At 41.7% G+C, this 25599-nt stretch overlaps 1 protein-coding gene across 5 annotated transcripts in view; it reads right to left on the reverse strand.

The window, feature by feature from the left end:
• Positions 1-25599, reverse strand: part of LOC113133878 (receptor-type tyrosine-protein phosphatase F) — a 156794-nt gene that overhangs the window by 36823 nt on the left and 94372 nt on the right. For 3 of the 5 annotated variants that reach the window (XM_026312881.2, XM_026312883.1, XM_026312880.1), the window contains exons 7-18: positions 20463-20732; positions 19146-19727; positions 18573-18706; positions 17917-18061; positions 13785-14090; positions 12808-13001; positions 7724-7750; positions 4564-4681; positions 3207-3779; positions 2464-2564; positions 1920-2167; positions 425-503 (exon numbers count right to left, since the gene is read on the reverse strand). In XM_026312881.2, the coding sequence (XP_026168666.1) occupies positions 425-503; positions 1920-2167; positions 2464-2564; positions 3207-3779; positions 4564-4681; positions 7724-7750; positions 12808-13001; positions 13785-14090; positions 17917-18061; positions 18573-18706; positions 19146-19727; positions 20463-20732 (2777 nt within the window). The remainder of the gene's footprint in view (positions 1-424; positions 504-1919; positions 2168-2463; positions 2565-3206; positions 3780-4563; positions 4682-7723; positions 7751-12807; positions 13002-13784; positions 14091-17916; positions 18062-18572; positions 18707-19145; positions 19728-20462; positions 20733-25599) is intronic. The other 2 variants (XM_026312884.1, XM_026312882.1) reach the window with 1 other exon arrangement.

Here is a 25599-nt window from a genome sequence, read left to right on the forward strand (position 1 = left end):
ATAAATCTTTATACTCATTTGAATACCTTATGTAAATCTTTGTTTGGAGTTGCCATACCCTGACTATAAAAACAATATGGCAATACAGCAGTAATTTGCAAATAGTATTTTATAAACTGCTGTATAAATAAAGTTTACTGTTAACATCTACATCAATAGTTATATAAGATTATTCTCTGCACAATCAAATCACTGGGTACAGCAGATGGGTACTGTCTGCAGACCTGGCATCCAGTCAGAATGCCCCCCACCTGCTTGAGTGAGTCACTTTAAAATTTCTCTGCCCTGCCACCCTCCTCACTGAGCCCAGGAGGGAAGAGCTAATTAGCTACAACTAGTAACTTCCTACCCAGTTGGATCGAGACATGCTATCTGTGACCCTTGACCTGGCACATTAGCCAATCAGCCACCAGCTGGCACTGACCTCATCCAGGTCCATCTCGTCTGGACTCTTCCACCGTCGCGTTGACTGGGACCCCGGAACCACTACAATATAGTACCACCTGCCCGGAAAAATAAAGCTCTGTGTCAAGGCAGACTGAAACCCATACATGCTAAGATTAAATAATACATCAAAACATTTAGAAAGAAATAGATTTCACTGTGAGGTTTGCTGGGCAGAATTCAAAACCCGAGTTTCACACAAGCAGATCTGGCCAAGGTCGAACACCAGCAGGCTGGCACTGCAGTCTCTACTTAATGGCTAATCACTAAGAACATCTGCCATATAGACTGAAACAAACATTACCCCAGTGAGAGGACTCTTCAGCTAATAGAGATCCCCATAGGATTCCTTAGGTTACCAGGACCTGCTTTGTAAATACTACGGTGTGTGTAGTTAGTTGTTAGTGCTCTGATTGTAAACACCAAAAACAGAAGGAAAACATTAAAGAATGGTTAGGACCTAGCAGTTAGGTAACAAATGAAGGTGCATGTTTGTGAGTATACAATGTACAAACATCTGGGTCTGTGTTTATTTATGTGCTGGCTCTTTCGTGTTCATGTTGTCCTCAAGTCCCTGTTCTCTCAGCTCAAAGTTCTCCCCAATGCAGCATTCAGCGACTTGTAGAATCAGCTGCTGCTGACAGTGAAAGCAGCTGCTTCTCTCCCCTTCTCTGCAGGCCTCGACTTTGTGATTCAACAGTCAGTCAACTCTTGGAGTGGGAGAAGACATGTATAACAAGACTGCTCACCCCGACACACACACTGCTCCACTCTCCCATCCCCAATCACCTGTGCTCTTTGCCTGTCAATCTGCGCTGGAGCTTGGCCAGCCCTGACAGCCCTGTAATCTTTTTACCAATCAACCCTATGCACTCCCCCTACTCAGTGTCTGCATGTGTGTGTCTATCTGAAGGAAAGGCTTTACTCGTCAGGGTCAGGCACAATTCTGCTCTTAACAATTTGAGTCAGAAGATAATACAACTTGCCCTGATGTTAAAAGTTACGATTATCATCGGGTGCTGTGTCATAAAGTTGCTTGAGACTTAAAGTTGCAGTTTTTAAGTTTCAAAATCCATTTAGTATTGATCAAAAAGAAGTGTACCACTTGAGTTGCTGCGTGTTCAGTTTTCAGAAGTGAACTCACACCCAAATTTGAATGTTTTTAGTGTCAACTACGTGGCTATTTAGGGTCTCAGAGCCACAAATGAGCCACAAAAGGCACAATACAATGTCCATTGTTCATGTCTCTGGGCTTTTGATAGATAATACTTTTTGATAATATATAGATCCCACTGATACCCACAGGCAAACATTATAGCCAAAAATCAAATACAAGTGAGGCTACTTGATCGCTTATACTATTTTACAAAAAAAATGTAATGACGAACAATGACGATCATCTATTAGTGGTTTTTTGCAAAGAATCAAGAAGTTCTGGTCAAGAAGTGTGTTTGGACCCATGTCTCAGTTCTGACCTGACATGTGTGGTGGTCTGGACCTTGGGAAGTTTGATAGTCATCTTGCCACCCTGAGCCTGATGCGTGCTGGGCTTGGTCTTGATCAGGTCTGGGGCAGTGCGTATGGACACTTGCTGCTGCAGACCTCCAGCAATGTTGCCCCTGCTTGTCAGCACAAAAGAGTAATCTGTGTCTGGCTGCAGCTGCGTGATCAGCTTCCTCTTCAGGTTTCCCTGCACTTCCACACTTTGCTGGTTGTACAAGATCTGTGACCACACATTGGAAAATATAGTTACTTTTTAAGGAATCAAACATACGCAGCATGTACAGTGCAAAGTTCAGACAAATGTAATGCTCTCGCTCCTCTCAATCTCTTTTACAATGCAATACTATTAAGTATTACTTAAGTGTGGCAGTTTGTAGTACTGCCAAGTATAATTATCATTAATGTAAAGTTTATGTCTGTACAAACTGTGTTCAAGGCGAAGTGTTTGTATCTGTACTCGAGGAAGTGGATGGGAGCTCTTTTCAGGAGTGAAGTTCCTATCTGGCTGGCACTCACCTTAAAAGGCACTTGGGATTTGTAGTTTGGTGGCAAATCCCATGTGAGGAGGACTGATGTTTTCATGACAGCTTTGACACCAAAGTTTAGGGTGGGAAAATCTAGGGTGGGAAAATCCTTTGATTAATATCTCAAGTAGGACATCTGGTACACCACCAAATGTAATCTCTGTGCATAATTCAATTTCACACTATTGTACAGAAAGTAACTCCCTCAGTAAACAATGTAGTGATACCTTCTCACCAAACTTGACAAGCCATGGGATGTGAACACCAACAATCCCTTTCATGCTTGGTTACACATCACATAAAAATTGCCTTGATCTCTGTAGGCCTGTTCCAATAATTACACCATGTTCATAATGAGACATACGCAACAGGCTGAGATCTCTGTGATTAGCAAAAAATGTATATGGCATTATGCAAAACTGGCTATAAATAAGAAATGTTACATTTCTAAGATTTTTAATATGCATGAGGAGGTAAATGCTGGGTGTAGATTTATGTGTAATGGCAGGGAGGATGCGAAGGAATGGTAATGTGACTGTAGCGTGTAATGAGATTTGGACTCTATAAATCAATAAAAACAGGCTGTGCAGTTCTGAGTGGTAGATGAAAAAGACATAGCATTGATAAAGACAAAAAAAGAGTCAGTTAAGTATTCAAAACATAAGCAGGTGATATAATGTTACTGTATATGCTAGCATTTGTTGTGAGCATCATGTGTCCTAACAATTATCATACCATTTGACATGGTTCTGCTCTGAATGCTGGGGCTGAGGGGTCCCCCACCCTTGCTGGTGAATGCCTGCACCCGGATGTCATAAGTAGTGTCAGGATTAAGGCCCTGAATAGTCATGTGCGTGTCTGCCGTGCGGTTGGTGCTGTTCTGTTGGCTGTTGATATCTCTGTATACCACAACGTAGTATACGATTTTGCCATTCCTTTCTGCAATGAGTGGGGGCTCCCAGGTCAGCTGGGTGCTAGACTGGGTCAGTCCTGTTACTTGCAGGTTGAAAGGGAAGCCTGAGGGCACATCCTCTGGGGTGCTGATCTCCTTTATGTACGCCTCCCCAATGCCTGCGCGATTACGGGCACTGAGGCGGAAGACATAGGTGGCACCTTTGTGCAGTCCAGTGACAGTGTAATGATCGTCAGTCTTTCTCAGTTCGCGAGAGGTGTAGGTTTCCTCATCAGTTCGCTTGTACTGCAGCTGGTAACCCATCAGCTCACCAACCATCTCTTTAGGTGGCTGCCACTGGATCAGTGCTGTGTTGCCCATGGTGGTGCTGATCATCATAGTGGGTTTGCCTGGCACTGAAAAAAAGATTGAGGTAGAGAGAAAATTATTAAGCTGCAGAAAAACTGCTCTAAACATAAAGGTTTTCTAAAATGAAAAGGTGAGGTTCAATCTAACATTAAACATCCCTAATTTAAAGGTTAGAGACAAATTATCACATTTTTAAGAAGTATACCCTTTTTTCTGCTGTGGAAGAGTGAGATATGGAAACTGTTACTTTAGCCGCTTAATATTTGGGGAAATAAATTTAGATTAATTTCCTGCTGAGAGGTAGATAAGCAAAATCAATACTGCCCTCACATCTGTCAGTGAAATGTAAGACTATAATAAGCAGATGGATAGTTTAACTTAGCACAAAGATTATAAACAGTGTGATACAGCAAAGTCTGGCTCTGTCAAAAGATAACAAAATCCACTAACCAGCAACTATAAAGCACACTAATTACTACACAGATGATAGTGGTATTGATCAGAAAGCAAATAAATGTATGTCACAAACTTTTTCTTTGAGAAGAAATGCAGGTTCATATAAAACTGCCCAATAAAACTGTCAACAAACAGGCAGCTTCAATGAAGCACATAAACATCACATGAGGCATTGACATACTACACATATGGCCCCCTATCGAAACTAACAAGAGGTCCAGTCACGCAGATAGCGCTTTAAGCATAAATCTGACTTGAATGAAAAAGATAGAATTTAGTATTTTTAAAGCTTAAGACGATCCCACAGCATTCACAGTACACAGATAACACATATCTTGTGTTTAACATGATAACCCCGATAAAGCTGACTCTGACCTGCTCCCGTTGTGGTGATGACTTTAGCTTTGCTACGAGCTCCGTCTCCTTTGGTGGTGTATGCTGCTACGGTGACAGAGTACGTGGTTTCAGACTGCAGTCCACCAATGATGGCCTCCTGCAAAACGGAAATATTACACTGTCAGATTGTAAAAGGAATCGGTGAGCCTGAACGAGTCTGCCCCTGTGGCAAAAAACAAAAACAAAGCACAAACCCCTCTCACACAACCTCCTAGCCCCTGATAAAACACACAGCACCAAAAGAAACCATAACAAGCTTAAACCCCCTTCGTTATACACTTGTAGTTTCTTGATTCATTTAAATTAATTTAAACAGGAAACAAACCCTTTTAACAGAGAAAAGTTTTGAAGGAGCAGAAACTTTTCTTTGTCAAGAAAAACTCCTGAGCCCAATCGTGAGGCACACGCTGAACCCATTAACCAACAAACTAACCAACTGAACCAGAACGTCACCAGTGTGTCAGTGTTCATGTCTGCTGCATAGATAAGCAAAAGATTATACCCAGAGGAGCTCTGGATCATCACTACAGCGTGGTCTGTGAATGCCCACAACACAGAACTCTTCTAACTGTGGGGCATGTTAAAATATGTAAAACAAATATTGAAAGTAAATATTTTTTAAATCATGAAGTTAAATTGGTGGTATTTCTACACAAAAACACAGACACACTAAGGTGGTTAGACAAATCAGTAACTGAACAGTCGGGAACAGAGAGAAAAACAGCAAACAACTGAGGTACCACACTGTTATTGGTAACCTGCTGCAGTGCTGGCACTCACTTCACCAGACTGCATCAGTCTGAATAAAAACACACCCACACACACTGGAATTAAACACACTCGGAGCTTGAACTAAGCTCATATGTAAACAGACACACACACACACACACACACACAGACACACACACACACACACACACGAATGATTAAACATACTCACCAATGTATATATACTGTACTAAACACACACTGCAGTATGCATGCATGTACAGGCACACCATAAATGTACACATGTGCACACAGACAATGATACACGCAGACACAAACACACACTTGATACCAAAAATGAATAATGCCTGCGGCTTAAGCACATGTGCTGGAGTTGCCTGTTCCTGAATGGGGTCACTGAAAGGATGAATGCAGTGATGCCTACAAGCCTTCCTGCTAGAACTCCTTGGGAACTTGTCATACTTTTGGAATATTATACGGCTTTGCCCTAACGCTGTTTCTCTAACTAACGACGTTTTAATTTCCTAACCATAGAAGAGCATTTAACAGTCTATATAAGCCAGCTCTGTTTGACAATGCTTTTTACTGCCCCTCTCTTTTAGGGACATTTGGTGATCCCATACTAGCCTTTAAGAGAGACAGGGAAGAAAATGCTAAATTACTGTATCATAAAACCATTTTAACTTTATGGAGGAAGTCTCATTACTTTAATCATACAAAATGGCTTTAACAGTCTCAGCAGTGGCAGCCACAGAGATCTTTTTTTCTCCTATTCTGGCAAGGTCGATTCGGGTCTAGTAACACTTTTGAAACTCAGCAGAAAATAGAAAAAGCAAGGCTTCAAAGTTTCCTTCTGAGCAAATGCTTAGAGCAGCACCAAAGGGCATTACAGAGATTATCAAGTGGACTAGTTATAGAAATGGATTCTTTTTTACAAGCCTCCCTAGACCTCTATCCTCACTAGGGTAAAAAATGCCATGGGGAAAATGAGCAGGATTGTTAAAACAAATATATTTGCTTCAGATATTTTTTGCTCAAACACAATATTTGATGTTTTCTATATTTGTTCTTCTGTATTGAAAATGCCCAAAATTATCTGAAAAAATTGCTTCAAAAATCTGTCCTCTGCCATGGGTCAATAAGACATGCTATTTGTTTTGCTGCTGACATCTACTGCAGTTAGCTGGCACACAGCCTGCTGTTGCCTAAACACTGCTACTGTGAACAGATGTCTTCCTCCGGACAGTGTCTAGTTCTGTACCTGTCAGGTGTTAATCAACACATTAGGAGGAGGGGGAGAGGAGGAGAGCCTGACTCATGCCGTGTGGTTGTAGCTGGAGGAATCTGACCATGTGTGCTAACTGTGTTATCAAATAAACAAAATGATCTAATTTATAAAGAAAACAACATTTAGTGTTGATGTACACTATAACAGATGGGGGGGGGGGGGGGGACTTTGTGGGTGGTCAGTGGTTTAAATAACCAGTCTATAATTGCTGTCAAAAATGACCAAGTACACAAAATTACTTAATTAATTGCATGATGTGTTTTTAAGCTGTAGCCTCTTTTAAAAACAATGTCTTTGCCATTGTTTGAATGCTGAATAGTGTGTTTGATATTGTAGCAGGTTTCTACTGAATTTCTCACTTGGTTCCATAAGTGGCCCTGCATTTATGCTGGTACAATATGATGTCTAGGAGGTAATAAGCCATAACAAAGGGCTACGTGACAGCCATGGAACAGTGAGCTGCCATACAGGCAAATGAAAAGAACATGAAAGGCTGGTGGCAATCTTGGAGATGTGTGGAGCTGATAAAACACACAGCTCCTCCTCTCAAATAGACATGTCATCTGGAACAGCAGGGGAGACAGCAGGTTATGAGAGCCTGATTAATGTCAGCATCACATTGGGACAGTGACACACAGCCTTTGACTACACTGTTCGCTCAACGAAGTGGGGAAAGCACTGCAAGTTGCCTGCACTGCGTGCCTCAGATCTGAGTGACTGCCCAGCTGTTATGAGTTTGTCTTATAATAAAATGTTGAAATATTAGTTTTGTATGCAAACATCAGTGGAAATAATCCTCAGGCTTTGTGGCTGTAGTAGCTCTTAAAATAACATAACAGTAACACACACATACATGCACACACACACACACACACATATATATATATATATATATATAAACTAGACATCATTAGAACACACATTTCTTACTGTGGTTATAATGGGGTTATGATCTTTCATGAGTACCCGTATTCACACTGAGTGGATTAAAGGCATGACTTACACAAAACACATACACACACACACACACAATTCATAAGCCAAACACACACGGCACCCATAAACTGCAGAGAGAAGAGCCTGCCCTGCAAGAAAACCCAGCAGCACACAAGGGTTACTCACATGCTCGGTGGATTCCTCAATATTCCACTAATGGGAGAGAAGACACAGGACACAGGGCGGGGAGAGAAATGAGTCAGAGACAAAACAATGGGCAAGGAAAAAAAGCGCTTGTCTTTTTTTCGCTCAAAGGCAGATGTATGTAGGTGTCAACAGACTCATGCAGTGGAAGAAAAACAGAGGGAGTGAGTGTGATGGAAGAGGTGTAAAAAAAAAATAAAGACAAGTTGAGTGGCATAAAAGAAACTGTGTAAGTGAGTTGAGCAATGGTTGTGAAATTCATTAGTTTATGATGCACTGCCTTGTTTCTCATTTGCCTATGAATCCAATAAAAACCTCTCTCTTCCTTATTAATCACACTTATACAGTGTGATAACATCTCTCTGTGGACAAAATGCAGAATCTCTAAAGCATTTCCTCTTTCCTTACAGAAACGGAGGGGAGTCCTTTAATTCATTATTTTTCAATATATTTCAAAATGTTGTCCCTGCTCACTGTGCTTGGCTAAGTGATTCCTGGGGAAAGAGAGCGCCCATTTTTTGCTGCAGGGCATCATCGGTGCCGAGCATGAAATCCTATTACCAATGCCACTATCCTAGCTCTGTGACATCAAACCCCATCGATGCAGAACACAACTGCTGCCGTTCACCAGCAACACTAACCATTTCTGCTTCTGAGTTCAGTTACTGCAGAGGTCACTGACAGGTGGCCTGGCTGACAAGGGGCAGCAGGGATAACACAGGAGACAGTGATGAGGGGGACAAAGTGAAAAACAAAAAAGGGGTGGGGGACTGGAGTAATGGAGGGTGGAGGTGATATTTTTCTTTGATCATTAGGATACATAAGAATTGTAATGGATGTTAGCAGATTGGCTAAAACTAGAAGAGATGGCGAAGACTGGGAATAGATAAGGCCAGGACATGAGAGGATTATATCAGGAAGCAAAGGAAAGGGTTGGTTTACTCAAGTTACAAAAACATTTTCACTGACCTCTACTGGTAGCTCCCAGCATGAGAGTTTTGTTTTTTTCCAGGGTTTAAATGTACTGAGTTACTTGTTGCCACCCACAACAAAGGTCAATGAAATTATTGTGGTTTGGCTTCTAATAAAAATATGACGGCAACAACAAAATCTGTCACAGCATGTTGTTATAGGCTGTGAAGCTAAAGGCAGCTCTAGTAGCTAAAATACAGAGGTGACAACTCAGCAGAAACATAATGGGTCAGTCCAACATCAAAACATTGTCACGTGAATTATCACCTAAAAATTTATGGAGGTGGCTCAAAACATGAGCAAATGCTTTAAAATCTAAGTTAGAGTGTATTCATCCCCTTAAACCATGACATTTTCAGCAGGCACATGCTTTCTGATACAAAACATTATGCCATGGACACCTGCCTTAGTGCTCCTCCATCTTTCCCTCCTCTACCTCTTCTCCAGACGTCCTTTCACAAACAAAGAGAGCAAACCTCACACACTGCTGATTCATTGTGCACTGGAGAAACTGCGTTCATCATCCTCCACTGACGGCTGGCATATGAAAAGACAAAAGATCTAACTTCTCTGCCCTCCTCCCTGTGGATGGGTCTTTATCCCCACCAGATAACTGAAGCATGAGCTAGGCCTCTGTATGTTCACAGTTGCGACTGGTTGAGACACATGGTGCGTCAAAAACTGCTGCCTCACGCTCCCTTGACGTAGCAGGGCACTAAAGAGTACCATTTATGAACAGCTGCTACTTAACTCCATGAATAACAGTTTGCAACGTGCCTAATTGCTTAATTTGTTTACCGTCGACTCCTCTCAGTATGTCAACAGAGCAGCGAACACATTAAGGCTCGCAAGAGTTCCTATCTCATCTTGGGCTTAATCCCTTTCTATCACAACTACTTTTGCATTCTTCTTAAATCCATGGGAGAATTATAAATTATCCCCCATTTATATTTCAAATGCCAACGCAAGCTGAAAACACATCATTGCTGATAAGCGTCGTTTGTGGAAACGGAGCAGTATAATTTCCAGGCGGGTGAAGGCAAATGTGATGACATGGGCTGAGATGTGTGGCTATAAAAATTGGAACGAGGGGGGAACGAGTGATGTGGAAGAGAAGGAGCTGTCATGATTGATGGAGTGAAGCGGGCTGAGGTGCTTCTTTTCTCTTTTTTTTCGATTCCCATTCAACTTCAATCTGAGGCAGTGAAGGCTGCAGAGGCAGTGAAGCATTGCCGTGCTCCTCGCACACACAGACCACAAAAACGCATGAGTGGTCAAACAAAATGAACCTGGAAAAGTAGTGCTGAATGAAGGAAAACTTGTGCAGAAAATTTATAGAGGCACAGGCACAGTGGCTAATGGATTCATTCCCAATCGCTCCATTTTCTACCAAATTGTATAGATGTGCATAGATGAGCCTAGAGGTTGCTGTGAGTGCATGGATGGAGTGGGCTATGTGGTGTTAAGCTGCCCACTCAGGTTTAGACCACTTTCTCGATACAAATATGGTTGGAAAGGGGTCGATAACATCACACTGTTAACATGGCCTCTGTTTTAAATTTAGCAGGGAAATGAGGGCGCTGTGTGGGCTCCTGCTTGAAAAGAAAAGAGGCGCTTAAACTGCCCACGCACAGGCAACCTCTCCTAGCTCTCCTCCCAGCGTTTCAGCTAACCCTGAGAGAGGGTGAAGAGGAGAGAAGACAGAAACACAGAGACAAAGAGAGGGGGAGAGGTGATAGTGATTTCAGCAGAATGTGCAATCCAATCAGCTGGCAATGGTTTGTGATTTAAGTCTAAGGTGAGGTTGTGGTATGTTGTGAGGGCCCTGGAAAATCTGGATTTTTCTTTTCCCCCTGGCAGGCTTACTGTGCATCCAATGCAGGTGAAAGGGTGGATATGGAACTGATTTCACAACACATTAGGCAAATTCTTGAGAAAAACACTCAGGGATGTGCCAAGATAGAAAATTGTTTTTTCCTTTTATTTATCATCAGTTACAGGTGTGTTGTTGAGGGATTTGCATGAGTCTAGTATGAGTCATGAACTCTTCTGAGCCAGCTGGAACGCCTACTACAAGGTTAATCTAAACAGTGGGCATGTTTGGTCCTGTTATCGGTGTTGTTTTTTCCACTTCTTGTTGGTGTACATGAATGGAAAAATGTGTGAGAAAAGGAGGGATTGTTCTAGAACCAGTTGGGCTAACATAGACCTGGGAGTGTTGGCTGACTGTGTGGTCTTTAATGACGTCTGCTGAGGTCCTTGCAGGTTATTCAGTGCTGTCTCATAGAAAACCATCCGTTGAGATGACTCAATCAAGGCTAACCAACCTGCATTTAAGCCTCTGGTAATTACTCAGCCGGCTTCTCGGGCACGAAGAGTGCAAAAGGAGTCCACGAGTGAAAGGGAAAGGGGTTGGAGGGAGAGGAGAAAAGGAAAAACATAGGAGGAGGGAGAAGAAACTCAGATTTCTGCCAGGGAGGGGACGGCAAGTTTAAGAGGCATCCTGGACACCAAACTGGAACATGAGCACTAGTGCCAAATTGCAGTGTGTCTTTGTGTTTATTGTGTGAACCTGGCACAAATGAAACATGGCTTGGAGTATTGTTTGCACAACAAGTAAGTTCAATTTCGGTTCAGTTTTCATAACGCAAAACAGAGTCACGCTGAACATGTCAACATGAAGAAAACACTTTCAGGAAGACAAGCAGCCACCATGTTTTCCTCCTCTTCCAGACCAAACGATGCTGTCCTGGCTGTCAAGCACTCTAGTACACAGCCGGATAACAATGAACTGACAGCAACAGCTGCCAGAAACTACTGCTGTAAAACAAAGGTGCTGGACTGTGTTTTTGACTTAAGGACACACTATTTGGCCTCTACTATATAGCTATTTTGAGCTTTGTCCAACTAAAGGTAACTTAATGTTCCTAGAGATTTCTATACTTAGAAATTGTTATAGAATCCCATATGTTATGGGACACTTTGGTGGCTTGACAACCACAAAAAAAAAAAAAAAAAAGTGTCATTATGTATTTCTCAGTGACCATACTATTACACAAGTAGTCTCCACACACTCCTAATTAACATCATTTAAGATGTACCACATTTGATACGTTCTATCAAGGTGACTTTGATGGTGCTACCTTTTCTGCAACACTAACAAGTTAGACAGCAGGGTTTGCCAAAGCAAATCAGGGTTAATAGCTCCACTCAAAGGCACAGCAGTGTGCAGTGCCCGGGAACTGAACCAGCAACCTGCTGGTCTCCCTAAATGCTGCTGCTGCTAAGCATTTATCAGCAAACACTGCTCAGAGACACGGGTGCTCAGATTTTCTGTGGTGTTCCTGCGGCCAGGGAGCGCTTACTTGTTCAAATTAGATGTTTTTGTTGGAGGCCATCGAGGGTGCGAGTGAATGCGTGTTTGCGCAAATGTTACTCCCGGCAAACAATCATAAGAAGGCTATTAAGCTGGGCTCTCCACTCCCAAAGAGAGGGAAAAAAGTAAGAGTGGGATTTCTGGTTTTAAGATATTCATGAATCTCTGAATCCCTCTTAAGGATTACAATCTTTCATCCATCTCGCACTGTAGCACAGCTTTGGGCAATTCAGAGCAGCCTGCATTAATGTGTAAAGGGTGTCATCGAGAAAATAACTCTAATTTATAATCATGGTAACAAGGCAGTGCATATGTGTTACTGCTAAAATGGCAAAGAGAGGTGCACTGATTTCACTAAGCCCCATCCTGATGTAACACATATGAAATATTTAATAGTTATTACTGTAGAATTAGAATGGATCCTGTGACTTCAGATAATCCAAAGCTTTGGGAGCAGGACACCAATTTAGTGTCAAAAGTCACATGTGGAGAAAGATGGGGAAAAAAGAGAGTGCGGGAGGTGGGTGGGTTACTACAGTCGACAGAAAGAAAACTCCATGTGTGTCACTTGGTATCAGGGAAATGAAGTGTGAAGAAGAATGGAAGGGAAAAAGGGAGCGGTGGAGAATGGAAATAGTGGGAAATGAACATAAGACAGCTATAGACACTGAAAGAGAGACAGAGACACACTTGACATGAAGAAGACATCATCCAATACCTGTGCCTCTGGCAAAGCAACGTCCATAATGTTAGGCTGTCCTCGAGGTTCGCCGTTTTCAAGCCGGGAGTAGATGACTTGGTATCCTCGGATTTGGCCATGCTGCTTCCCCTGCAGGGGTGGCTTCCAGGTGACCCGAATAGCTGTGGAGTTTATGGCCTCCACCTCCAGTTTCCTTGGGGGTGCTCCCGGCACTGGAAACCAGAAAAAAAAGGGGAAGAGAGGGAGGGAAGGAAGAATAAAAGAATGAAAGAAAGACAAAAAGGAGACAGTAAAGAAGGGAGGAAGAGTCAAAACAGAATAAAACGATGATTTTCCTCAGTTCACTGAGTTTTGAGAGGAGAAGCCAAAATATATATTTATACTGTATATGTCTGTAAGTTGTTTTTTTTAATAGATTTGGGTACTATGCAGAATGAAGTTAGCCATGAAACCAAATCATGTATACCAAGTTCAGATCTTCTATGACTACCATGTCCACAGGACGGCATATGCCCCTAATTCTGGTATGAATTTAGCTGCGCTGTAGGAAACTTCAAAATCATTAATTATAGACGGCTCTCTCGAAGGACCAGCCGTTCTCTATCACATTGCAAGCAAAATAAGGAACAAGTAAGAAAAGAGCAAAATTCAACAGGATAAAAAAGTAGAGTTCTGCTCCTCTTCTTTTTCTCAGAACAGAAGAAAGAAGACAAAATAGGCATTTAAATGGTGAAAGCCGAGAAAAGTGGTGCAGAGATAGACCAGGGGAAGATGAGCCTTAACCTTCCATAGGTGCAAAATGTTAGAGAACAAGTCTGAAAGAAGAAAGATGAGAACGTGAACCCCTCTGCTACTACCACTACTGCCATAAGTGATCAGCAGAACAAAGTGAAATGTGCAGCAGAAGTTGAAGAGAGTGAGGAACAACAGTGACAAACAGCCCCAAGCGACAGAGAGTCTGACAGCGCTCTGCTTCAGGGAAGGTATCAACCTACCATCTTCTTTGGTTCTCATCCTCACTGGGGCACTCTCCGGGCCTGGGCCCACATCAGTGTGTGCCCTCACCCACACCTGATACTCAGTCCACTTCTCCAGGCCCTCCAGCACATAGCTTGTGGCATCTGCACCGATGCCGGTCACCTCATGTCGCTCCATGTCCTCTCCAGCCATGGCCTGGTAGCTGACTGTGTAGCGCACAATGGCACCATGGCGGCTAGCAGCGGGTGGTGCCACCCAACTCACCTTGAGGCTGGTGGAGCTCAAGCTGACCAGATGTACCTCCTGAGGGGGGGCAGATGGGGCTGCAGGAGGAGGGGGGCAAGACCACACGAAGGAGGGGCACAGATCAAGCAAAAAATAAAAATAAACTACAAGACAAGCAAACATAAAGCAAAAAAGTGGAAGCTTTTTGTGCAGTAGTCAATATAAAAAATAAAATTCAATGTCTATTTCATCTCAAAGAAGGGTTCTGGGGCCATTTAAGGGCATTTTTCGACCTGATTGGAATCGGCTTTTTTGAACATGAACCTAAGTCTGATCTTTTGTTTTACATCATCTGTCACATAGGTGTCATAAACAGAGAGCGCCATTTGCAGCACGATGTGGGTAAAATGTCTGCAGTGTGGAAAATATTTTAAATTAGCCTGTTGTAAAGACTGTAATGTCACCATTTCATAAGCAGGTAACAGAACTGCATTCAGCAGCTACTACCAATTTGATACAACACCTAAAAAATAAAATCTACAGAATACAGTGAGTTCAGTCATCACATTTTACTATACGTGGCACTTATATTTGATTTATATTTGTTGCTACTGTGAATGTTAAAAGAAAAGGTATTACACTACTCTGAAGTGAGATTTTGATTACTCATTTTTAGTGTCCTAGTTTTACTATTAAAGTACTACACTAAGTGGAAGTGAGTGATTTAGTTTGTTTACTTTAGTTTATACAAAAAAGTGAAGGAACAGCTTGTTTCTTAATGCAAAGAGATTCAGTTGTGAAGTATATATACTAGATCCATTTGAATAATGTGTGCACTGTGTAAATATATTATCTAGAGAAATACAGTATTAGATCTTGTCCCTAAAAATTGGACTACATATGAAGACTGAAGCTATAGAATTTTTGTCCTCTACCTTTGGGCAAGTGACTACAAAACAATTTTTAAGTCACTGTGCGATTTGGTGGTATCAAAAATCATTTAGTACACATACTCTAGGTAATACATTTAACTCATATTATATTGCAAATTTGCAAATGACATTTTAATTTTTATACTGAATACAAAAAGCTTCCATACTAAACAAGATGGTGCCTCCAGACTGAGAGATTGGCTGCAAAAACACATTCTCAGCTTACCTTTGAAGCTGTGTTTGGCATTGTATTTATGTGAGAGGCCAGGAAACTACAGGGTGGGGTGAAAAGAATATAAAGTGCGCCAGCATTTTTTTTATAAAGATGTAATTTGTCCCCAACTGCCCTCTCTGCTGCCTTTCCCAGTATGCAGAGGGAGCAATAATCTGGCCATAGGAGTGTGTGAACAAGGGCTTGACAGTGCTGACTGGTGCTTGCACATTGATGCAGAAGCTCTGGGCTTTATTACAGTGGTTGTCAGACCCTGGTTAAAGGTGCAGCTGAGACGCTCTGGTCTATCACCAAATTATACATAAAGCTATTATTTCATAATCAATAACAGTTATGAACATTCCAGCCACTGTCAGCACTTGGTTTGAGGCCAGTGCATTGGAAAGCAATACTATTATATTTATAATAGGACAAATTCCTAAATGTTCCAGTCTAACTCTGTCATTAATACTTTAATTTAAATGGCTAGAACTGAACCAGCAATGTTGCAGCTGCATGTATATTGCCTTAAAACTACAGGTTCACCCTGTTCTAATTACAAACTCTCCTGGCACATCACAGTATGTAGAGTATGTAGAAACTCAAGCAGCATATGAGGTATAACTATACCACCTCTACAGTATATAGAGTTTATAGTCTCTAGCCACACTTTCAGTTTAGAACAATGAGATTATTGCAATAAATAAGATTTAATTATGTATAACAGCTGCAGCATGAAATATGTAAACTCTCAAGTCCAGAGGAAAAAACAGAAAAATCAATAAACTATTTTAAAATGGTGAACAGAACGGCACTGAAACCAAACACAATAGCATTCATACAGCTCATGCATCTAACTCAATCACAAACTTTTTCAATCCTACAAAAAAATGCCTCTTCAAAGGAGAATAAAAAGAACCTAGGAACAAGATTCAAAGCAAGGTGTTCTTACAAAGCATGCCGACGAATTTTATTTTTAATAAGCAGAGCAATGAACAGTGAGCTCAAATGTGAATCCAATAAACTAATGCCAGAACATAAAACTCCACCTTTTCAAAACATTAGGGTTTAACAAAAGAGATGTCTCATCAAGTGGTCCCTGAAGAACATGGACAGAAAAAACACCATCACCTGACAGCACTGTGTGTATTAAAAAAGGTGACAGACTGAATCAAAACAGTGTTGATGATCTCCAGAACATATTGTGATCTTGAAGTCTGATGAAAATCAGTTAGATCACAGTCAAAACTGATAAGGAGAGGACAACCCCACAGGAAATACATATGCCTCACAGGCAAACATGACAAAAAGCAAATATTGGACCTGAAATAGAGATAAATTATACATGAAGATAAAGGATATCTATCTGATTCTCCTTCCTCCTCATGTTAAAGTCCAATACAGTATATAATTCTTTGAACATGTGATGTACATTTAAGTTATATATGGTACTGTAAAAGAATCTATCTTGAGCCATGGGTTTTCATTTTTTGCTCTGCTTTTTGATTTGGAGATGTTTAAAATTGGATTATGAGTTGCAACTTTAACAAAATTTTCCTCAGTTTTAGGTGAAGAAGCATGAAACGGCCAATGAATATGAATAGAGCTCAGTTATGTTCATTGCTCTGAATCTTGATGAAATTATAAGAAACACTGAAATGCAGCACTAGAAAATGTTACTCTTTCCCACTGTCTATTTGCCTCTGAGCCTTCCTAAGGCTGCCGCTTATTTTATATACACCATCCCACCTTTGCATAAAATCCAGATTCTGTGTTCTGGTGTCTTTTGCTGACAGGAGGCACAAGGACACCAACTCATCACTACTCATGATCTCAACTGACAGTTTTATAACTCTGTGTTTGTCAGAAGTGTTAGCTCTTCAGTGCTTTTGCGTGTCCTTAAGCGGAAAGATATCAAAGAGTGATATCCATACTCTCGTCCAGCCGTTTCTATTCTAATGGTGCTGCCACCGATCCTGCTCCTCAGTGGACAAAAAATGTGGAACTTTATTATTTATCTGGCATTGATATGAATAGTTGTCTCTTGGCAGTAAAATATATGAATATAATAAAAAAAAAAAAAACCTTTAAAGGCAACTGGTTTAGGCACTGAAGTCAAAATGTTACCAATATCAAAAGACGTGGGATATTTATAGCTACACTCATAACCTGAATTTACAAAGTTGTGTTACAGAAGGTTCAGTTATTCATGTGAACCTTTTAATGTTAATAAAATGCAGTTCTGTACAGAAGGTAAACAAACTGCATATAAAGCCCTCTGCATGAGGTGGTTTGAGCATGGTGCAGCAAAAGAAAAAAAAAAAGAAAGAATTAGTCAGCTGGCAGAGAGTGACATTTTGAGTGCTGGCACTGTAAAAGCACATAATGATACGAGGCAAAATAACACAGTACAGATCACGAATGTGGGAACAGGACACATCAAACGTACCTTGACACTGAACACAGGGACTGCCCTCATATAGATGGACAGGACAGTTAGTGTTGGTGACAGAGGGGATGTGGTGGAAGCGTGACGCTGACCAGGATGGCTACACTGTCAGCATTTTATGTTCTGCAAAAATTGACTTGACATTCAAGTTCCCCACGCTCTCTGATTTAAGCTATATGAAAGTCAGATTGGTCCTGCTCTGAAATTAATGACCTAAACCTGCTTCAGCCAGCTGTGGGTGACTTTTACCCTGTGAAATAACAGGTTAGTAGATAACAAGGAGATAAGACAGATGAGAGAGACATAAGAGGGGGAAAAAAAGGTGGACTTACTGGACTGGGCGGTGCGGGCCTCAATGGGTTGGGTGTAGACGCCTAAACCCATCTCAGAACGGGCTGCCAGTGAGAAACGGTACAAGGTGTCAGGTTTTAAACCGTCTACAGCGTAGGAGCCTGCTGGGTTGAAGGTCACATGTATCTGGAGAGGGTAGAATTTAACAGTGATGTTAAGTTGTTTCACATCTTGAACTACATGTAGTCTACTACTATAGTTTATATTATTTTTTGTATTGCTTTAACACAGAGGAATTCAGCTTCAACTGAAACCCTAAAGCATAAACTGTATCTATCCTAGAGGCGTAAAAAGTAGAGAATGCGGCCAAAATTGAGAGCCAACAATTTGTTCTCTAGATTACGGATGGTGGAGTCCAGTCCAGAAGATTTGAATGAAGGGCCACAAAACTGAGACAGAACTGAACAACTGTGCTATCTGTTACTACAGTAAATCCTTCTCATCAGCTGGGGAGCTGACTACATTACTACAATAATATTGCTTCAGCCTAGGCTTCCCATTCAGAGAAATTGCATCATAAAAAGCAAGATTTATTCGTCTGCAATCTCACACAGTGGAATGTGAGGCTAATGCTAGACAGACAGAAAGAAGAGAGTACAGTCATGCAATAGTTATAATTTTATGTTGTTATTCTAACCTTATTGTCTGACCCTGTTTCCCAGTACTGCAGCTCATACTTAGTGATGGGATCCTGTACAGGCCACAGCCATGTCAGCATGATGCGTGTGTCGAGCTCAGCTTCAGCCTCAAAGCTGGATGGCTGGGCAGGAACTGGGTACAGAGGGGTGATAGGACAGAGGTTGGGGAACAAAAGGAACAAAAAGACCATGCTACTAAAACAAAATGTTCTCCATAGTGTCAGTGGCAATAATCACTCCCAAAAACTGACTGTATAAGAAGGCCTTTGCATGCACAAGATAAACTAAAATACAAAGGCCTTTCATACAGGTACATACAGCACATTAGAGAATCTTTAGTTAACTACACACCCCTAAACTAAGTTTTTACCTACTTGTACAAGAACGGTGTTCTACCATCTGTTTGAGTGCATTTAAAACTGCATTGCCCCCTCCTGGTTATCCAGCAGCAGTAGCTGGTATTCACACTGATAGCTAACTGCCTCTAGACCAGTAACTCATTTTGAAGACAGCATAGGCAGGCAAAATGTAAAATATTTATATCTGCATACACACAGTGGTTGGCTGCTTACCTCCCTGCTGGGTTTTGACTTGCAAGATGTCAGAAGGTGGGCCGTCACCTACAGAGGTGAAGCCCAGCACCCTGAGGCTGTAGGTGATATCAGGAGTGAGGCCTGAGATGGTAGTCAGACTGCTGTCATCTGTGTTATGTTTCTGCCAAGCACTGAGTGGAGCTGTCACATCTGAGCTATAGTAGACCCGGTAGCCCCTGATTTGCCCATTGGGTTCCTCAGGTGGTTCCCACTGGACCAGCATGGTGCTGGCACTCAGCATGCGGGCTTGGACGTGCAGAGGTGGAGAGGACGGGGCCTGTTCACCAGTGCGTGTCTCCACGGGGTCACTGGGTGGCCCGCGGCCAATGTTGTTGACAGCCATGACACGAAACTCATACTCTGAATAGGGGCTGAGTCCACCTATGCTGTAACGGGTCGTGGCCACACCTTCCACTTCCTGGAATCCATTGTCTGATGACTTGGCTCTGTATTGGATCATGTAGTAGGAAACGGGTTCTGGGTTGCCAGAGTCCCAGGTGAGAGTTACACTGGTAGCAGTGGTCTCCGTCACAATGAGTGAGACTGGAGGCTTTGGCAAAGCTGAGGAATGAAAAGAAGGGTACTAGCTTTGATATCAAGAAAGCAGTTTTAGGACTTGTGTGTAATTTCAGAAAAATTGGACTGACACTTTGAATACTGTAATTCTCAAAATATAAACACAACACAACCAAACTCCACTGTTGCAGAGAAAAGGCATGACTGGTCATGTAATTCTCCATTTTGTAACTCTTAGCGCTGGAATCATTGTTTCATAGGCTATTTCTTAAAGTACTGTCAGCAGCCATTACACTCAAATGAACAGAAAAGCTCGACTAAAATCCCAATTTTGTGCTTTATAACTGGCCCAATCATTACTGACAATGAGAGAAAATTGCAAGAGTGGGTCCTGTTGTGACTGAATGACAAATCAAACAAAACAGAAGGTCTTTATTATGTCTTCCTTGAAGAAGGGGTCTGTATTGCTGTGGTCCCTCTAAATGACTGTGACATTCTGTGTATCGATCAGTTGAGTGGAAAGTCTAATCAATAGCGAGGACGACTGATAAGGGAGGCAGTAATGGGTAGAAAACACTGAAGCATTGTCATGTACACGTAGATGGGTAGAGGCACAGTCATATAAACAGACAGAAAGACAGGAATCAACAAAGATGCAGCTAGACACACATATAAGCCCTGACATCCATATTAATTGACAAAGAAACTACAAACAGCAACAGCCTTTAATGTCACCTCTTACTAGCCACAAAAACCACCAGTTTGAACAACAGCTCTCACCTTTGACAGTAACCTGAGCTGTGGCTTCGATCATGCCCAGAGAGGAGATGGCCACACAGGTGTAGTTGGCTGACTCACGGATGTTAGTGACCTCCAGCACGTTGCGTCCCATTGGCATCTCTTCTTCCTTGGTCAGTTCCACCACGCCCATTGTCCACTTCACATAGGGCATTGGAGAGCCCACTGCCACGCATGTCAGGTTGACGCTGCCGCCTGGCATCACCTCCTGGTTGGTGGGTGGAATGGAGAATCTAGGTGGAACTCTTCGCACTAAGAGGACAGAGAGCAGGATAAAGGAGTGAACATGCAAGTGTGTAAGGTGATGTTTTTTTTTTTCTCAAACCTTGCCACCACAAGCCTAAAAGCTAACTCAGAAGAGCTAATAGAATTGAGGGCTGATCGCTTTTGTCTGAATGTGCAGGCAAGCACAATGGGAATAATAGGACTGTCACAAAATGGCTCTGGAAATTCACAAGAAAACTTTGAGGGGGTGTTTTATCCTTTTGCCTACAAAAGGGAATATAATCAAAAAATAGCCCAGTTTTGCTGGAGACTATGTCTGGCCCTCTTTTGTCAGAGTGTCAAATGGTGGTGAGAGTTGCATCACTGAGGGACCCTGTCGAGATGGCATTGTTTGATTTCTCCTCCCGCTCCCTCTCTCTTGCTCCTTCTGCTCGGCCTGTCTTTCTTGCGCTCTCCCTTTCTTTGTGCAGTTCTGATATGCAGATAGGCTGACATTAAAAAGGGGTTCCCATGGAGACAAGAAGGGCCCGCTGACGTCGCCAGGGACAAGGCAAACACCGATGCAGAGGCTCAACGCAATACTGAAAAGCTGGCCCAGAATAAACAGGCAGCCAGCATTTACATATGACTTGTTTTCTATCTAAATAAAGATACAAAAGAAATGACTGCCATATTTACACACTTCAGATCTTCTTCTGGTAACTTTTGGCAACCACAACCAACTTCTCTTCACTCGGTAAAGACAGCCTTACTTGACACTATTTGAACATCCGTCAGTGTCAGACCTGTTAAATTTATGACATACTAAACATTACCACAGTATGCAAGAAGGAGGAGCTCTGGCTTCTTTAACACTGATTAAGGAGAAAGTGAAGCTAAGCCAAACATTAAGCTCCCTGGTGAGACCCCATTATTGCAATTCCACTACTGCTGGCTGTATGTATTCAAAACACTACGCATGTAACTATCCCTGCAGAATTTATGCTGCTTGTTTCCACTAATGCACTACAACATCTCTGTGTCTCTCTGGGGAAAAAAAAAAACTTGACTGTAATTGCTCTTTTGCACTGGTCTCTATGAAAATGGATTTTCAAATGTAAGTCTCCCTCCACCTTCCTTTCCCCTATCCTTCACCCCTCCCCGATCTAATTTGAACCGGAACATCGTTACAGGCATGCTTGTTATTCCCCTCATTATGTGGTGAAATGGAAAAACACAAAAGCACCTTTTGAGATTCCAGTCAGGAAAAGGCTGGTTCTCTGGACCACACTATAATAAGAAGGACCTGGTTCACACTCATCTGAATTTTCCCCAAATAACTGAAGTGCAGTATATAGCCCTGCTTTTGTTTTTTAATCCATACAATCACGTAGGCTTAAAGTACTTGGCTTAATATGTCATTAAAATATTAGTATCCCAAATCTGAGCCATAAAACACACTGAATTGTACATATTTTAGCTTTTTTTTTTGTTAAATCAAAATTTTACAGTTCATCATAAATCGACTAACTTTTTCAGAAGGGTTGAGGTAAAGACAAACGTAAATCACCAGGAACATTAGAAAGATCAAAAGATCAGCAAAAGAGTAAAACAATAATAATGACAATATAATAACATTATCACGTAACGTTAAAGTTTAGAAAAATGGCTTATTGAAGAAGTTGCTACTTTTTAGCTATTAAAGTTATTACTTTGAAATCAAAGAAAAAAGGAACACACATTAACAGTTAAAAAAAAAAAAAAAAAAAGAAAGAAAGAAAGAAAGAACATCAGCCGTGACATCTGCTTTCTGTGGCTCACTGGCACACAGCTGATTTTTACATGCAAAGACCGGACAGGATGAGTAGTGTTACCAGCCTGGGAACAGGACGGGTACGACATTCTCAAGGAAAGCAAGCATAGAGGCTGAGGACAGACATGGAATAGGATCACAGCCCAAGTACACTGGGGGAAGAAGATAAAGGCAGAACTTGGTCCAATTTTCTCATGTAAATGACTAAACTGATTTCCAGTATGACTAATGTGCGACAGACTTCTCTTTGAGTATTTCAAGAAAAGTGTTAGTATTCCATTTATGTCGGTGGCCACCTGTCTTCTCACACAACTGTGACATTCTCCAACTGCAGCTATTTTTCACAACATATGCTTATAAAACAGAGAGACCTGAGAGAAGCGGGCCTAATGTAAGACCATTAAGCACAAAGTATCTGTTATTCTTTCAAGATTCCATAGACTAAACAGTGCTAAGAGCAGTCAGTCAATGGGGTCTGTGTATATTGAACACTTAATGTTGTGAATAATTCATGGCATGCGGTTAAGTTTGGAGAGGTGCTGTGGAACAAAATGACTAGAGGGCAGGTAATTGTTATCGATTTCCCTGAAGCCTCTCTCCTGTTGAGAGCGGCTTGGAGAGACGGGCTTCGGGACTCTATCAAAACCACAAAATAAGCCCTGTCTCCACTCTGCCTGTCTGCCTGCTGGATACCTATAAATTTAACTACCTTGACAAAGTGCCCAAGGATAGCAGAACCTGTTCAGTCAATCAATATCTGAGCAAACTGGCACAAAGTCAGTGGGCTCCCAGGCTTCCTGGCAGCAGCTCTGGGTTACCATGATGGCTGATCATCCCCTTGTCAGCACACTGCCAGCTCATTCTTAAATATTCTATAGGTCAGCTCTTGGCACAGCCGTGTTTCTCAAATCGCACCAGTGAAGAGAATTTCCAAAACATTAATCCTCCTATGGATAATGTCAGTGACATCATTCATAAACTTTAAAACAGAGGCACAGCCTGTAAATATGTGCATCAAGGACCAAGACTCATAAAATATATATATATATTTTATCTTTTATGCTTGTTATACAGTAACGTCAACAACAGTGTGATGTGTCTTTTTTAATTGTGCATATATTTCATCAAAATGTCTTTCATCTGCATATTATAAACTTTTTTCCCTGCAGGACCTCCTGCTGCAGTAGCACATGGAGATTTATGTATCTGTCTTCTCATTAGGCATAACATGTGCCTATCACATCCTTCAGCCTCTGGGTGGAGGATGCCCATGGCGGTAAAACAGACTTAATCCCTTGAGAACAGCTTTGTCAGTTCTGATATCCATGTCCCTCAGTGGGAGAGCAGGGGTGTTGCTGCCTAAATACCCGACAAATCCAGTTGCCACCTGAATACCGGAGTAATCCATCACATACCTCTGATGGGCCTACAAAGGTGGATGGGAAGTCTCAGAGTGAAAGGAGCTATAGTTTTTGGTGGATGTGGTTGACTGTGAATATATGGGTGTGGTTGAGAAGAGTGCACAGAAAAATAACACAACATAGATCTAGATAATGACATAGGCAAACTGCATGGGAGAATCTGGATTTTGGCAAGGCTAATCAAAACACTTTGTGGGGGAGTGGAATTGTAAGGCATGCAAGAACTACTCAGGAATTCATGCAAACAAACAAAATCACACATGTAAGCTACAGAGAATTAAAGAGAGCTATTAATATTTTTATTTTTCAAGGAAAGGAAATTAAAGACTGTATTAGGGGGGGTGGGAAGGATGGCTGACCTCACCTAAAATCTGCATTAAATTAAAGGGGAATGGACTGAAAGTGAAAATGACCAACCTTCACGCTGATCTGTTTGCAGATGAAGTGATTTGATGAAGGTGAGCGATGGAATGAAAAGATACAAAGTGGAGAGGAAGACAAAACAGTGAACCAGAACAGTGTTCCCGCAGAGACAGTGATGGTTAGTGACATGGCAGACATAAGCAAAGTAATGCACACATAGGAAGGAAAACTATTTTTAATAATGATTCAATAATATTCATCAGCTTTTTCATTTAAATATTTGTTATTCTGGTGTAAATAACAGTATTTAACAACTCAAGGTGTGAAATAAGACAAATTTGATAATTTCACACATCTGACTGTTTACCACTATGGAAGATATGGTCTCTGATATATATACCCATATGGATAATTCAAAGATTAGGTAAAGTAAAAATGACCAACCAGTTAAGTTCCAAGTACTGGAGTGTTTATGCCAAAAGTATTTTGTTTTTCTTGTTAAAAAAGAGCACTTGATGTAGGGGACACTAAATGTGCTCCTGTACCAAACAGACCTAAACTGATTTTCTAAGTTTCCCTCCCTTATACAGATACTCACACACACACACACAGACACACTCTCACACACACATAGAACAGCATGAAGATATTTTGGTAAAAGGCTTTCGGCAGCACTTCATACTCTCTGACATATTGACATGTCACATGGATATATGAAGGAGTGCCAGCAGACAAAAGCTGACACCCCTCTGTTGTGGGATAAGCACTTGACAAATGAGGGCTCACGCACAATCACAAGACATTTGTAATTCTGCCTACGTTGATGGAGCGATCCTTAAGAGGAGGGTCACCAGCGGCGACCCACAGCAAACAAGGTGCACATGCACCTGAACACCTATAAAGATCCACACAGTCTTAATGGATGAGAAGTGGAGGGACATAAATAGATACACAGACAGGATGGGAAAATCATCCCTTGAGCAGACACCACCCTCTCTGTCAGTCTCACCCTCCCCACTCACACAGAAATATGAGGACATCACTCTCTGGTGGCTCTAAAATGTCAAGACAAGGGTGGTGATGGTGGTGTTGGCAGCATGTTTGTGTACCTGCAGACAGAAATTGGATCAGGTACCAACCCTGAGTGGAAAAAAAACAGAAACATGCTTGCGGACACAAAACACCAACCCATAACAAGCACATTTAATTCAAGCCTGACAAGGGTGTGTGTGTGTGTGTGTGTGTGTGTGTGTGTGTGCGTGTGTGTGTGTGTGTGGGGGTGTTAGAAAGGTGTCGACAGAGACTAATACCACAATTC

This window comes from Mastacembelus armatus, chromosome 17, assembly GCF_900324485.2.
Source record: "Mastacembelus armatus chromosome 17, fMasArm1.2, whole genome shotgun sequence".
NCBI lineage: Eukaryota > Metazoa > Chordata > Actinopteri > Synbranchiformes > Mastacembelidae > Mastacembelus > Mastacembelus armatus.